The sequence below is a fragment of the Mauremys mutica genome, chromosome 2 (genome assembly GCF_020497125.1).
Source record: "Mauremys mutica isolate MM-2020 ecotype Southern chromosome 2, ASM2049712v1, whole genome shotgun sequence".
NCBI classification, from domain to species: Eukaryota; Metazoa; Chordata; order Testudines; family Geoemydidae; genus Mauremys; species Mauremys mutica.
In genome coordinates, this window is record NC_059073.1 from 143,217,320 (window position 1) to 143,233,190 (window position 15,871).

A 15,871-nucleotide genomic window follows, 5' to 3' on the forward strand; every position below is an offset into this window, starting at 1 on the left:
ATGCGCACTATTGTCCGGCGGCGGTTCCTTTCTTTCCAGACCCCTAAATGTTACCGCAACCTCCTTCCGCCATTCGCGACGGTGCGCTGCTATGGCTGGCTCCTCTGCTGCTGTAGTTAAGCTGGGGGTGGGGGAAGAGGAGGTGTAAAAAAAACTGAGTGCGCCGCCCGGGAATCGAACCCGGGTCGCAAGAATGGGAATCTTGCATGATACCACTACACCAGCGGCGCAGATGGGAAATTTTGTTGGTTGCAGCAGTCATGAGCTTTATGAAGCAGCAGGGATGTGAAATTATACACACAATCTATTTCTGTGGTACCTACTGATGACATCCACATAGATCTATTTGTGTTTATAATACAAGCACTTTGTCTGTGCCTGTACTTGCACATGTGTATTCACATGCCTTACAAACACTAATAAACAGTGCCTATATGCAAATTCATCATAGAGTATTAGGTATACCATACACATGCATTGCCCATAATTATAATTCTGTACAGTGTGAACACGCATTAGAGTAGCTATTTACGTAGCAATTTTTCCCATATGCAAATACAGAATTATATATATGCATTGTGTAGAATTGTGCATAAAAGGCACAAACATTAAAGCTGTGCATGTATGTACAAATGCATAACTGGCATTGCATATTCACATATCTTGGTAGTCCATCGAGCCAATGATGACAAATCTGAACAAATCATCTATTGTTGGTCTCATGGTGTGCCCTCTGATGGCTATACAAGCCAGTTCTAGAGGTGCACATTTGGCTGCAGATGGTGCATGGGAACTTCGCAGTCAGTGGGTTGTGCGCTGCTGGTGCTCTGTGACGTCATTCATGTGCCTCTTGTAGATGCCGGCAGCCATCTTCCTCAGAGGCGATGCAAGTGTTTCTGACTGTTGCATGCCACTGTGTTCTATTGCTGACAGTGTCCTCAAGGTCCCTGGGTTTGATACTGCTGTACTACAGATTGGCTTTGATGGTGTCCTTGTAATGTTTTCGTGGACGACCTATGCAATTGTATATATGCAAGCAAACAGATTATACTGAATTCCTTACAATATTCACATGTATAGAATTGTAATTACAAAAACATCCATTGCAGATATTAATGTACAGAAATAAACATGCAAATGATAGAATATTACATATTAAAATGTAAATGCACATCATATTTTATTATATATTCAAAGGCACATGTAAGATCTAATGAAAATGTAGACGTATATCTACAAATGCATTGTATGATTATTAATATATTGATAAATAGGAATAAAGTATTATTTGCCTATGTATGTAAAAATATATCTGATATCTGTTAACATAGAGGTGTTGGTGTCACTAGGCATGACTCTAGGTAACTCAGGAGAGTGGAAAACCATAAGTGTCAATAAAGCCTTCCTGTAGTAGGCCTAAATGAACTAAAGTCACTCCATGTCTGACCAAAGCGCTTCCATGTTTATGTTTGAACTTTAATCGACCTAACAGGCCGGCAACAAAGAATGGTTATCAGTTACAACACCTGTACCAGAAGGTAATAATGAGGCCTGCTATAATGAGGCCTGCTTGCTCCTGGTTAAGGGGCAAAATAACAGATCAAAGAAATAAAACAAGATAACTGTTCACAGAAGAGTTACTAACGAGCTAAAGTGGTTGTTGCCAAGTATGACTTAACTGCTTAATGTAATTGCTACTTGCATGATGTATTTGCTATAGAAAAATAGACGGGAGGGGGAAGAAGGGGGGGGTAAGGGGGAGGAGTGTGGGGGTAATGGGAACGCTTAGCTGAAATCATGTATAAGAAGGGAAAAACGGCTTGTATCTGTGTGCAGGATTTGAGATTGCTATGTCTCCCTTGCACCTTATTTGGGCTCAAATAAACTTTGTCTGCTTCTCCACCTTGGTGTGTTTATTGGAGCGAAGCACACCGGGCAACGAACCACTGTTGCTGCTGCCTCGGGCCCTCTGTGCCGGCAACAGAGGCATATATAACACACACAGACACACACACAGCCCTAATCCTGGAAAGATACACACATATGCTTAGCGTTATTTACTGCATATCATGTTAAACAAGTGTGTACATCTTTGCAGGATTGGGGCCTATATAGGTATGAAAATATGAAGATTATATGTGCATATACATTGGAATTTTTCAAACATTATATTTAATAATGTATAACATTTAGGCAGATATTTTGAATATATTTATTTTATTTCATCCTGTTCTTTCTACAGGAGTTGCAGGCCCAGATCCACAAGGCTGTTAATTTGTGGACTCTACTGTCATGGCATCTGGGTGCTTCACACAATTTAAAAACACGCACCATATATACCAACTATGCAAGATACAAATATACATAAATATATGCATATATAAATGCAAATATATAAAAAAACCCACCACATTTAGTTAAGACAACTGTTGTTCAGAGCTTGGCACTCAACCCAATTAGGTTCTGTGTGGAAAACTATCAGGAAGTTTATAGCACAATAGCCACACAATCATGAATCCTGCATTCTCTCCCCTACCTTTGCTCTGCTACATCAACCCCTGGGGCCACATCTTCAGTTTGTGTTAAATTGTGGGACTACTCCAGCTGTGAATCTGGCTCTGATGCTTATTTGGAGAGAGTGCCTGAAGGTACAGATATGTTGGAAGTATTTACCTCCTGGAATATTTGAAGCTGGAACAAAACTCCCATACGTAGCATGCATGGGTTGCAGAAACTCCTACGTGCTTGCTCTTCTATGTCTTTCCTGCACCACCTCACCATGACACCTAAATGCAGTAACCCTCTCTCTCTTTGTCCTGCGTGATTTTCACCCTAAAGACCTGATCCTGCAAACTATTCCATAGCAATAGACTCCTGAACCTGCGCAGTGTGCTCTATTGACTTAAGTGGAACTCTGTGCCAGTGTAAAGAGCCACTTGTGTAGATTCAATTGCAGGACTGGAACCCTGAAAGTAAAAAAAGTAACATAATTTTTGCAAACAGCTGCAGCCAGATCTATCTGGCTCTGACAAGCTCTTTTTTCAGAAGAAGTTAGCATAACGGACATAATAGTGAGGATAACAAAGCTCTCCTGACTCTTTCCTCGATTAACAACAAAAAATGTCTTTGCTATCCTGGAATTAGTGTTCTCTGGCTCAAACAGATTATCACTGGGAACACAAATCTGTTTGTGATTGTCAAAGACAAGATTTTTACCTTTTAAAAAAAATCTTTTCAAAGCCTATGTAAGTGTTTTTCTCTGTTCAACAAAAACGTTGTTATTATTTTTTCTTAAAAATCAAGTAATTGCCAGCCACCTAGCACTAGGGGCAAACCCCCCCCCAAAAATGGGAAAACAACAGCATGTGCATATGATGAATTGAGATACACCAGTAGTTCTCAAGCTTTTGTACTGGTGACCAACGTTCCCTCTAATTTTTGACAGGCCATGTGCGCAAAAAATTTCTTCTGTACAAAGTTTTGACAGGCCATGTGTGCAAAAATTTCTTCTGTACAAATGTTTGTGCTTCTGTGCAAATTTTTGTGCATGCGTTGTTTCACCGTGTGCGCGGTGTTTCGGATCTGTGTGCGCGCACACAGGCGCACATCTTAGAGGGAACGGTGCTGGTGACCCCTTTCACATAGCAAGCCTCTGAGTGCAATCCCCTCCTTATAAATTAAAAACACTTGTTTATATATTTAACACCATTAGAGACGCTGGATGCAAAGCGGGGTTTGGGGTGGAGGCGGACAGCTCACGACCTCCTGAGGGGTCCCGACCACCAGTATGAGAACCTCCAAGGTACACCCTGGGACCACACTACGCTGCTAATGCACCTCAGTCCTGACCTGGAGGGACTTCCCCTGAGAGGCTAGTCCAGTCTTCCCAGTTTATTTAATCCTGAGCTCTTTTGTAGAGACTACCAAAAAGGATGACTTAGGATCAATGCTAGTGAGTTATTTTGGGGACAGGGACACCTGCACACTGGGAAACAGCCAGACACCCACCTATGTCACCCATCAGATGAGAAAAAAACCCCAAAACTTTAGTTCCCTACAAGCCAAGGGCTGGAATTCAAGTCACCAGCAGGCACAAGGGCCAGACACTGTGAGGAGGGGTGTGCGCTAGGTACACTCTGAAGAGGTTGTTACCCATCCAAGTGGGGCAAACACACTGCAGCCAGGCTCAGGCTGGGGGCTCCCTGGGGATTTTCTCCAACGGCCCTGCCTGGAATGCCCCACCCATGGGACATTTAGGGGCTTCCCCCTGTCCCCTACTCCGTGACCATCTGGGCTCCTGCTCAGGACTTGCTGCCGCCTGGTCCATGGGGTGGCGAATCAGGAGGGATAGGGTTTGTGGTCGAAAACACTCACATTCTGCTTCCTCCTGGCTAATGTGCCAAATTGACCTATTGCAGGGGTCTGGGGGGTTCTGCGTTTTAATTTAATTTTAAATGAAGCTTCTTAAGCATTTTAAAAACCTTATTTACTTTATATACAACAATAGTTTCGTTATATATTATAGCCATAAAAAGAGACCTTCTAAAGATATTAAAATGTATTACTGGCATGCGAAACCTTAAATCAGAGAGACTAAATGAAGACTTGGCACAGCTCTTCTGAAAGGTTGCCGAACCCTGATCTTTTGGATGCTTGAGGCATGCTCTTTCATTTTTTGTGTGTGAATATGTGAAAAGGGAGGTAAGGTTTGGGGGTACAGAGCACTCCCCTGACCCCAAGGTGATAACCAGAGTGGTCCCATTCATTTTTTCCACTGGCTTCCTCCTTGATTATTTCCAATGACTTGGCTGCCTACGCACCTGTCACTAGTCCGGGGTTGGTTGTGCCCCTGTCACTGGTCCAGGGTTGGTTGTGCCCCTGTCACTGGTCCGGGGATGGTTGTGCATGTGTCACTGGTCCAGGGTTGGTTGTGCCCCTGTCACTGGTCCAGGGACGGTTGCAAATCTGGAGGGATGGGGTTTGCGGTCGAAAACGCTCACGATCTGCTTCCTCCTGGCTAATGTGCCAAATTGACCTATTGGATGAGTGAGGCGCGCGCTTTCCCTTGTTTGTGTGTGAATACGTGAAAAGGGAGGTAAGGTTTGGGGATATGGAGAACGCCCATGATGAGACCACTTTCTTTTTTTAAATTTATTTTTATAATTTTATAATTTGCATTATATATATGGACACAAATACAGAGAATAATTTTTTCAAGTAAAAAACACGTTTTATTAAATTCTGATTATACAAAATGCAACCCAACGAAATATAGTTTTATGTTTTGAACAAGAGGCATTTAAACTATGGGTTTTTGTATTGGGGTTTTTTGGGGGGTAATGAAGTGAACTATGCACATTTCTTGCAGTTGTACTCTTTCTTCTCATCTGTCAGGTTTTCTTGATTGGTTCCTTCTGCAATGCAGGGTATATGTGCCCACGTCTTGCAAGAATCACACTGGACCTTTGATAAGTAACAATTAAGAAATGAAATCACAGAAGTTATAATGTTACACATACTTTGCATTCACTCATGCTATTCCGTCCACATGGGAGCGTTACCTAATATATGACTATCAGCATGAAGAAAATGATTATTGTTGTGGAATTTTTACAGGAATTATGATCCTTAGCCAGTTTATGGCATATATTTCTCATTCAATCCTATGTTTCTTACCATCGTGCAATCCTCAATTTCTTTTTCACAGTTTATAAAGTTGCAGTATATGCAGTAGTCCTCCACGCTTTCTTAAAAATAAATATAGCGTTATGAAATGATGAATATGGTACGACCAACACTGAAAATGCAAATCTTGATTTATTAATTGTCAATATTTTAATCCAGTCAATGGTTTGAACTTTTTTTTTCTTTTTTTGGAATCATATTTTCTCAAATTTTTACTTTACTGCACCTGTATCTAAAAATGCAAATTTCATTCAACTGGTCGATCAATAGCAATCATTCACCCCATTCAAATTTTTTTGTACTTAAAGATATTATTGATTCATAGTCACCATTAGAGAACCAAACCTGTGAGATATCCCACTTTAGGGGTATTAAGATAACTGTCTACTATGTGACAAAGTTCCACTCTTCATGTTATCTTCACATGTGCCTAATGAGTCCACAATACATGGAAGAAAGTAATTACCTGACTCCTTCATTAGAAGAATTGCTATATGTCTTCTAAACGCAGTATTAGCCTCTTGTGTTGTTTCTACCGCACTGATGTCTTTGTGCTGCAAATACGTTTCTGTAAACTAACAACACAGATATTTAGAATACACATTATAATTACCAGAGGTGAAAGTGGGCCGGTCCAGTGTACCGGTAAGAACTGGCAACTGGTTCCAGCCCGTACATGGCTGACTTACAAGCGCCTGGTGCTCCTGGCCACTGCAGCAGCAGCTGTCAGGAAGGGCTGGCTGGTAGAATCTGGTCCCCCAGCACCGCACCTTCCACTGGAGACCCTATCCCTTCTTGGGGCCAGAAGCGCACCCCGTACACCCTGGCAAGGACACCAGTGCAGTGCCCACTGGTAATCTCTGGCATTTACTTTCAACATGGATAAGTAAACATACATAACCAATATTAATGGCAATTTGGTATTCAATAACTTTAAGATGAGTGGTCCGCAGTTGTGGCCATCACTTTGTCTGGGATGCTGAACAATTTTACTGTTCCAATCAGATGAGGATTTACTAGTTAATCATTTGATGAAGTTTCTGAAATTTTTAGAGAGTACATTAGCAGACTGCATAAATGAGCTTTGCTTTCCTTTTTTCCCCCCTCTGGTTTCTGGACATAGATAAAAATCCATTCTCTCTCTTTTTAATTAGTTATTGAAATGACTTATTGCTCATATATATACACACTTGTTTTCATATTATTGTCTCACACTTACACAATGTATCACCTGATTTGCTGTGCCCCATGTTGATAATAACACATTCTCAAACATGCAACATGCTACTGTTTTGTGTCCACATTCTGTGAAGTCTTTCCCCAGAGTCAAATCACACAAGTTCACTCAAAGTCCATTATTAAGCATATTCAGTAGAAGTACATGCTGTTTCAATGTTTACTTGTAGCTAACAGGAAGATATTAGTCTCACTATTGTTACATTCCCTTTAAAAAAAATTTCAATGGAACAGTTAATGTCCAATGTAAAAGTAAGTATCTAATAAATCACCTCCAATTCCTCAGGCATGTTCTTTCATATCTGATGTCATCACACAAGGGGTCAATTATTAACAATTCCTTTTTTTTCATCAAGCTATCTGTAAGTTTCAATATATTCACAAATTTTATTGGTAATGAGATTTTTTCAAAAACTTTATACTGATTTATCAACAATCATTATGCAACTAACATATTGTCGTTTGTAATGTCTCAGTAACACACAAGATATAAGCATATTGTGAAATCAATCAATTCTTTACAGAATGTATTCTTCCAGGATACATGAACAATGTAAAGTGACAGTAGCAATTTTTTATAACATTCACATTCCTCTTTCCTTTGCATGCACTGAACTCACTGAAGGCCCGCAACAAGGGAAATTATAGTACAATACACAACATCTTACCGCAATAACCCAATGACCTGGTGTGTGGTAAGGAAGCAATAATATATCATTTTGAAGTAATTCACTCTGTGTTTATTTAAAAAATTAGAAATTCAATTATAGTTTCCAGTGAAGCAAACCATAAAATATACATTATACTGTATTTCCCAAATTCATTACATGTATTACTATTAGACTACTCCTCTACATCAAACATACCACTGCATTTGCTGTTTCACACTGTTTAACTCACTGAATGAAATTGTGCTTTTCTCATGCTATGTATGAAAGTGTGTTAGCATCTACCTTCACTTTCATTTGAGTAGCTCTGCCTGAGAGAATGACAGTGGAAACTACTGATGAGATGGCTTGTACCTGTTGACAGTCAACAAAGCTATTAATGCATTAATAATTGTGGCACGTCAAGAACATAATGAATTTAATAGAGACAGACATGCAAGGGATCCTTCGTTTTACAAATCAGATACGTATATGTAAGAGTGTCCTATAAAAACAAAATGATTTGTAATCAATGTGCTCTGTCTTACTTAATTTAAAAATGTGACTAAGCTGTTCGCATACTTGTGTACAATTAATGGACCCACTGAACTGTACAGCAAAACTAATGTGGCCCTCTATTGTATGTCTGATATGCACCTCCAAATACATTTTACTAAAATTTTGGCAGCAGTAAATACACAGAAATGTTGCGATATCAGGTGTCTTTTGATATTTCAAGGGTATTTGGACTTAAATATGCCCTGGCCCCTTACCCCCAGCAAATTACCCCTGGCGCCCCGCTCACCCGGAGCCACAGCGCGTCATATCCAAAAGGGTCCCTGAATAGCTGCAGCGTGGCTCCTGAGCTCCGCCACGCTCAGAGCCACATGGTAAAGGGCGGGGCTGGGAGCGCAGGCCCCACTGGAGCTCGCAGCCCCACCCCCTTACCACATGGCTCTGAGCAGGGAGGGGGTCAGGCCACGCCGGAGTCAGGCAGGGCCACCCAGAGGATTCCGGGGGCCTGGGGTCTTCGGCAGCGGGGGGCCCTTCCGTTCCGGGACCCGCCGCCCAAGTGCCCCGAAGACCCACGGCGGGGACCCCCCGCCGCCGAATTACCGCCGAACGGGACCCGCCGCCGAAGTTCATCTCGGTCTTCGGCGGTAATTCGGCATCAGGGGGCCCCCACCACGGGTCTTTGGGTCATTTCAGTGGCGGGTCCCGGAACAGAAGGGCCCCCCGCCGCCGAATTACCGCCGAAGACCGAGTTGAACTTCAGCGGCGGGTCCCGCTTCGGCGGTAATTCGCCGGCGGGGGGTCCTTCCGCCCCGCCGGCAAAGACCGGGAGAGGAAGAAGCTCCTGGGCCTGGCCCCGCAAGAGTTTTCCGGCCCCCCCGGAGTGAGTGAAGGACCCCGCTCCAGGGGCCCCGAAAAACTCTCGTGGGGGCCCCTGTGGGGCCTGGGGACTGGGGCAAATTGCCCCTCTTGCCCCCTTCTCTGGGCGGCCCTGGAGTCAGGCTGCAGCTGTTCAGGGACACTGCTGGATCCACTGAGGCTCCGGGAGAGGGGCGGAGGTGGGGTCGGGCTGGAGCGGGAGCCTCACACATTCTCTTGGGGGCCCCTGCGGAGCCCGGGGCCTGGGACAAATTGCCCCACTTGCACCCCCACCTTTGGGCGGCCATGCCTCATTCTCATCAATGCCTTTAGTCAATCACTGTAATATAATTTAACTAATCAACCGTAACATAATGTTACTTGATTATCTTACCAATTAGATCCCACCATCTAAATTGTTTTAAACCAAGCAAAATTACTTATATGTCAGCCAAAGACATATAAAAAAACAGACCCCGCACAGATAATCAATATAGAAATTGGTAGCAATAAAGAAATCACCATGATTACAGGCTTGCAAACCATTTAAGAAATGACTATATTGTGAAGATTCTTTATTATTCATGCAGTTAGCCAGGAAGACCCTTATTATTTGGGTACTTTTAACAGATTTGCCCATTACTTGGGATATGCTCATTTATTGTGGTTACTTGTCTTGGTTTTCCTCAATATTTCTACTCTTCTGGGGGGTGGGGGGGTTGTGTAAATCTATCAATGTACTGGTTGTGTGCCCAATGGAATGATTCAAACAGCACTTTCAAGCTGACACCCTTATTTGTCCCAGATTTAGCATGTCCCTATCATCACCCTTACATCACAAGGAGAGCCTAAATAAAATAAGTTACATTCTTAAAGATTAATACCTGTGGTAGAAAAGGAAACAGAGAGATAAAATGAGGGAACTCACCCACTCCAGGAAGCTTGAACTCGTGAGTCTGCATTGATGTTCTTAACTCAGAATCTTGATTCTGTCAGGAGTAGATGTTGTTACCTAGGGAAGTGGTGGAATCTCCATCCTTAGAGATTTTTAAGCTCAGGCTTCAGAAAGCCCTGGCTGGGATGATTTAGTTGGGGATTGGTCCTGCTTTGAGCAGGGGGTTGAACTAGATGACCTCCTGTGGTCCCTTCCAAACCTGAGATTCTATGATTCTATTCTATGATTCTAAATCAGGCATACTTTGGGTCTATGCACACATAAGAATTCTTAATTGAGAGTGAGGAAATGGTTTGGTAGAGAAAATATGCAATTGGTTGAATTGGTTGATGGGAGAACACTAGATTTGTTTATGGATAAACTGAGGACTGAAGGAATTTCTTTAGGCTAGATAATAGGAGCTGATCACTTCTTACTATGGGTGGTGTTCCTTCAGGGGGCTGACAATTAATTTGTCTGCTTCGGTATTTTGGATATCAATCAGAGTTTCACTACTAGAAGTCTGTCCTACTGCTATGGGTGTGAATGAGGATAGGGGTGTTGCCTAAAGCTTGTCACCAAGGAAGTAGGTATGTCTCGTACCTCCATTAACTGCTTTATGCAAGGTTTTTCTCAGATCAGTTTTGGTTGTGCGGGGGTGGGGGAAAAGACTGGATAATGTGCCCTGGTTTCCAAAGAAGACAGGTATTATCTGTGACCGCTGAGTTCTTAACAGGATATTGAGCATAAAATATTTAACCATATGTTGTGACTACTTACATTAAAGAAATCCATTCACCTTAGTTTAGGAGAGAGAGCACTGATTGACAAAGTAATCAGGTGTTGCAGATCCCCATAGTGCAATTGTTTTTTTTCCTCCACTGTCATTTTGGCGAGTTTTGCACAAAGATGCATCCAAAAATTCTGCAGCCACTGGTCATCAGCCCAAGCCTTCATTGTTGCAGAAGATTTTTGCCCTTGGGAACGATGTAGGGTGAGACCATATAATACACACACTGAATATTTGTGAATCAGCTTCTACACACAAGCAATGACGTGTGAACATGGGACTATAAGAGCTGGATTCACAGGCAAGAGTAATGCAGCAAAAGGCAATCCTAAAATTTGTGAACAGTTCTGATACTTTACATAGACAAATAGTTATGAGATACTCTTTTAAATACTCAAGAGATGTGATGCAGAGTTTGATGGAATATAGGGAAATTATTTCACTGCATCAAGTCTCCTGTAGCAGTAAATTAGCACCAGGGAAGCAGATTTTTATATTTTTAGTGGCATCCAGAAAAGGTCCAAGGGAGTTTTCCTGTGGGAGGGGGATATTAGAGTCAGTACCGACTTTACAATGGTGCCAACGGTGCCGTGGCACCAGGCCCACCCTGCATCTCACTGCAGACACAGTGCTCAGAATTAAGCAATGTTCTCAGGGCTATTGTACTCTGTACTAGTTTTCAGTTGCCAGCTACATGCTTCAGCCATGCCACTTTCTCACTAGGCTATATCCTGAATATTGTGACTGGGAATGAGGCGGGGGCAGGGAGTGTAGCAGATGCAAATTCGAGGTGAATATTGTCTTGTCAATACTGTCCTGGGTTTATGATGCTTTATGCCATGGACTGAAGCAAAGTGGCTGGTGAATAACCAGGAATCTGGTTAATAATTATCTAAATTCAGCTTTCTTCTTTCTCTCGCTGTGAATTATCACTAATTCAAAATAGTGTGCAAGTTGACTGGATAATGGTGATAGCATAATCTGTTGTTATAACATTGTAAACCACAGTACCTGGTTTTTATATTAAACACCTACTATACTTAATACAATAAATCTGACAAACAAAACCTAGAAAATTTTTATTCTTTCTGCGTCTTATTTAAAGTTTTACAGTAATCTCTTGCTTCAGAATGCCTCATGGGTCACCCATACTGTTTGCAATAGGATTCAACATGTGGCTTGGTAGCTGACTCTTTACTGATTCCTGAACAGCTGGTAGCTCAATATTAATCTGAGATAGATACTATATGCAGAAGCACAACTATATATATATATATATGGGGAGGGGGTGATTATTGACCTTTGTGCATATGTAATAGTTTTTGGTGTTTGTAAGACAAAGTATAATAATGAACTTTGGAAAAGTTCCTGTTTGGTGTGAGAGATGTTACTTATACCTAAACGCACTCCCCTTCCCCACTCCCAGCCCTATGCATGCTGGCTTGGGAATATCACTACTGTAGTGTCAGCTTTTAAGAGAGCTTCACATGCAGAGCCGTAACTAGGGATTTTTGCACACAAGGCAAGGAACAGAGGCAGCATGTCCGGCTTTTCCCTATTGGAGGGAAGGATCCACCAACGAATTTCTGCAAAAGAGCCGTATGTGCCGCCCCTCTCCATTGATGACGACTAGCGGCAATTCTGTAACAAGTACCCCAGTCCCTCTCAGAGGGAAGGACTTGCTGCCGAATTGCCGCTGAAGGAGAGACTTTCTGAGCCCCTCACTTTCCGTGCCCGAGGCAAGTGCCTCACTCACCTTGCCCTCGTTACGGCAATGTTCACATGCATCACTTCTAGTATTACAGTAAGTTAAAACAAGCTACAGTACATTGGGACATTAATGCTCTATTACAGTGTTTGCATTAGCATATTAAAAGCTATAACACTGAACAGACTAATTAGGGCCAGCTTTAGGAAGTTTGGGGCCCACCCACTTCAAACATTTTTGGCGGGGCCCCAGCAGGGATGACTTTAAAAAAGAGGAAAAAATGGTGAAAAAAAAGCCTTTCCTTTCTTAGCAACTGGTTCCCTATAAAAAGTTCTGATTTAAGGGATGTGCCAGACTATGTATTTTTGGTACCAATAGGGTTACCATATGTCCATATTTAAAAATTCCTCCCGGACAGCAATTTAAGAACCAAAAAGTCTGACATGTCCGCGAAAATACCGCTGTATGTTAACACTACCTACAGTTCTTTTTAAAAAAGATGGGACTGAACTAGAAATGAACTCCGTTTCACATGTGTGGGTCCCCGCCACTCCCTGGGAGTGTGCTAGGGTGACCACATGTCCCGATTTTATAGAGACAGTCCCAATTTGGGGGTCTTTTTCTTATATAGGATCCTATTAACCTCCACCCCATCCTGATTTTTCACACTTGCTGTCTGGTCACCCTAGGGTATGCACATGTGTGGGTACCAGCTGCTCTCTTCTCCCATCATTGAAGCAGGTATGCAGGGTTACTGCCCAGGGAATTGCAGGGCACCAGTGGACATGGGGCTGGCTGCAGGCAGGGCAAGGGGTGCAGCAATGGCTGGAGACAGGGGTGTGTGGGGTGGGGTGGGGTGGGCTGGCTGGCTTCAAGCAGGACCATACGGGGGTGCGGCATAAATTGGCAGTGCTGAAGACAGAGAAGTGCAGGAATGGCTGGCTTCAGGCGGGGCGGGGTGCAGCAGGGGTTGGCTGGAGACAGGGCAGGGGGTGCGGGTACAGGGGGTACAGACCACCCAGTATGGTAAGTGCTTCCTCCTCCTCCTCCCTCCCCCACCAGGGTAGCAGCAGCTGCCTGGGGCTCCCCTGCTTCCACAGCCCTGGCCATGTACACAGCAGCCGGAGCCCTGAGGAAGCGGCGGGGCTCCAGTGGCTATTTAAAGGGCTGGGGCGATAGAAGCAACGGGAGCCACGGACTTTTTAAGTAGCCCACAGATCCCCACAGCCCTACCCCAGGGCTCCAGCAGTGTGGCTGTGGTGGCAATTTAAAGGGCCCCCAAGCCCTTTAAATTGTCCCCTGGAGAATCCGGGCCACCCCGGTACAGTGCACTGACTCTTGCCAATACACCGAACCGGGGCTTGGGCGCGGGACCCTCTTAGGGGCAGGGCCCGATTCAGGGGAATTGGTTGAATTGGCCTAAAGCCGGCCCTGCCAGTATATCCAGGACATTACTAGCACACTTTTCCCCCACCAATACCTAGTAGTTGCACTGTCATCTCCCATAGCTACTTACGTTGCAGCTTTATTGTTAAAACTAAATTGGGAAGAAAGATGACTGATTCAGAACTTGTTTAATGGTTACTTTATTGCTAAAGGGTGTAGTGGGGTGTAGACTTGGAGAGAGGAAGGTTTCTATGATGTAGGCAAGATCAAGTATTTTATCCAAAACCAGAATACGAATGGTGCTGGTCTTCTTGGTGTCTGACCTTGAGCTATTGTCAAAAGTTTGAGGGTGACTCTTCTCCTTCCTCATATTTTGGTTAGGATTCCATTGATAAAGGGATTGGCCTCAAATACCTGGTTGTAGGACTCTTCCACGGTGTAGTTTTCATCTTGGGTTGCCCGGTCCTAATTATATTAAAGCATGTACTTTAGTCTTTGTAATTATCTGTTATAACTCTGTAGCTTTTTATGAAGGCAGGAGTAAAATAAAAGTAGCTGCAATAGTTTCATACTTAACTAACACTGAAAATGTACATAATTTAAATCAGACTCCTAATCTTAATTTTTGCTTAATAGATAAATCCATAAGAAAACTATGTTGGGAAACTGCTATAGGGAAGTGCACTTCCCCTATATAGGTCATAAGGACCCTATCTGTCTGAAACTGGCTGCTCTTTCTTTCTTTTATCTGCAGAGTGACTGATGCTTTTCAGACATCAGTTGTGGGTACAGAAGGGTTTCATTGCATCTTCTCTTTTGGCACCAGCTACTGTTCTCCCTTCTTGTTGTATTGATAGTGGGTGGGTGTGTCTCACCTTTCTTTAAAATCATATATGCTAGGGACAGTCTTGTCCTCTTCTCCTCTCCTGATGTCAGTGTAGATGCAGGCAGTGCAAAAGGTACTACAGTCATATAGTATCTCAAATGCAAAGCTGCATTTCAATTATCTGAGGTTTGAAGAACAATGTGGAACTAGCTGTTTTACGGAATGTCTCGATTTCATTCCTGTAGTAACATAACTGGTGATAGGAAAGCAGGGAGAGAGAGAGGTGTGTGCTCTGCAAGGCTGCTGGCCACGGGGCCAATGGATGTGGGTGGGCTGGGTAGGATCTCGGGAGTCACGTCTCAGGGCTCTGCCCCACTCCCCAGCACTGCTCCAGCTCTGAGCTGTCTCCACTGCCTGGGACCTGTGTGGCCCCACCTGCCTTCCTGGGGGAAGAGCCACCTGGGACTGGTGCAGAGGCTGGGCCAGTCTCAGCCACTCACAGGGAACAGTTGGGGAGGGGGGAGGCTCAGCTGGGTCCTGAGAGAGCCTTGTCCGGGTAGGCTCTGCTCCTGCTCTAGCCTGGCTGCTTCCACCACTCCCAAGAGGCCAGAGTTATCCTGCCCCAGGACCAGCTCTGGCTGCGCTGCCATCTCAGCCTGGCAGACATAGTCACCTCCCATCAGGGCCGGCTACTGTGGCTGGGGGTTAGGGTGTGGGAGAGCAGGTCTCTAGTGGTTCTGGGTAGGTGCTGGGCACTGGGGGGTGGGGAGATCTCTGTGTGTTGGGGGGCTGTCAGTGGGGGAGATCTGTGTGTGTGTGGGTGCTGGGAAGTGTGGGGGGTCTGTGCGGGGCACTGTGCAGTTGTGGTGGGGGGGCACTGGACAGTGAGGGGATCTGTAGGAGGGCTCTGGGTGGGAAGGTGTGGGGCACTGTGCAGTTGTGGGAAGGCTGTGGGGGGTCTTCAGCTGGGGGGCACTGGTCAGTGAGAGGATCTGTGGGGGGGTTCTGAGTGAGTGGGGGAGTGATCTGGGAGGGCACTGGGCAGGGGGGTTTGTGGGGGTCTCTGGATGGTGCCGCACTGGGTGAAGGGAGTCGGAGGGGTGCTGGGCAGGGGGTTTGTGGGGGTCTCTGGGTGGTGTGGCACTGGGCGTAGGGAGCCAGAGGGGTGCTGGGCAGGGGGTAGTATGGTGAAGCATGGGCCCACCCCCAAGGGGAAGAAGCACAATGGCAGTGCAGGGCTGGGCTGGACAGCGTGGGTCTGGCAGCTCCTGGTTTGTAAACAGTGCCC

General features: G+C 44.5%; 1 protein-coding gene and 1 non-coding gene across 7 annotated transcripts; both read right to left on the minus strand.

Annotated features, from left to right (window-relative positions):
- Window positions 1-159: 159 nt before the first annotated feature.
- TRNAG-CCC lies at window positions 160-230 on the minus strand. The gene has a single exon. It is a non-coding gene; the product is annotated as a tRNA-Gly (tRNA).
- Window positions 231-5,332: 5,102 nt separating this feature from the next.
- On the minus strand, window positions 5,333-8,418 carry LOC123362712 (jmjC domain-containing histone demethylation protein 1-like). Of its 6 annotated transcripts, none has more exons than XM_045003150.1 (4): window positions 7,194-8,413; window positions 6,152-6,239; window positions 5,677-5,747; window positions 5,333-5,463 (listed from the first exon to the last, which is right to left on the minus strand). In XM_045003150.1, exons 1-4 carry the CDS (start codon window positions 7,209-7,211, stop codon window positions 5,350-5,352), a joined length of 291 nt encoding a protein of 96 aa, XP_044859085.1. In that variant the 5' UTR covers window positions 7,212-8,413; the 3' UTR covers window positions 5,333-5,349. The 6 variants fall into 6 exon arrangements, 2 of the variants coding, with proteins under 2 accessions (XP_044859085.1, XP_044859084.1); XM_045003149.1 differs by having other exon boundaries at window positions 6,152-6,260; window positions 7,194-8,412; XR_006576530.1 differs by having other exon boundaries at window positions 5,333-5,747; window positions 6,152-6,253; window positions 7,194-8,418.
- Window positions 8,419-15,871: the final 7,453 nt, after the last annotated feature.

What these genes read in the sequence shown, in the direction of transcription:
- LOC123362712 (XM_045003149.1), bottom strand. An exon ending in TCTTCTAATGAAGGAGTCAG is followed by an intron (nt 5,748 to 6,151) that starts GTAATTACTTTC and finishes TTTATTTTTAAG; the next exon opens with AAAGCGTGGAGGACTACTGC. An exon ending in AAATTGAGGATTGCACGATG is followed by an intron (nt 5,464 to 5,676) that starts GTAAGAAACATA and finishes TACTTATCAAAG; the next exon opens with GTCCAGTGTGATTCTTGCAA.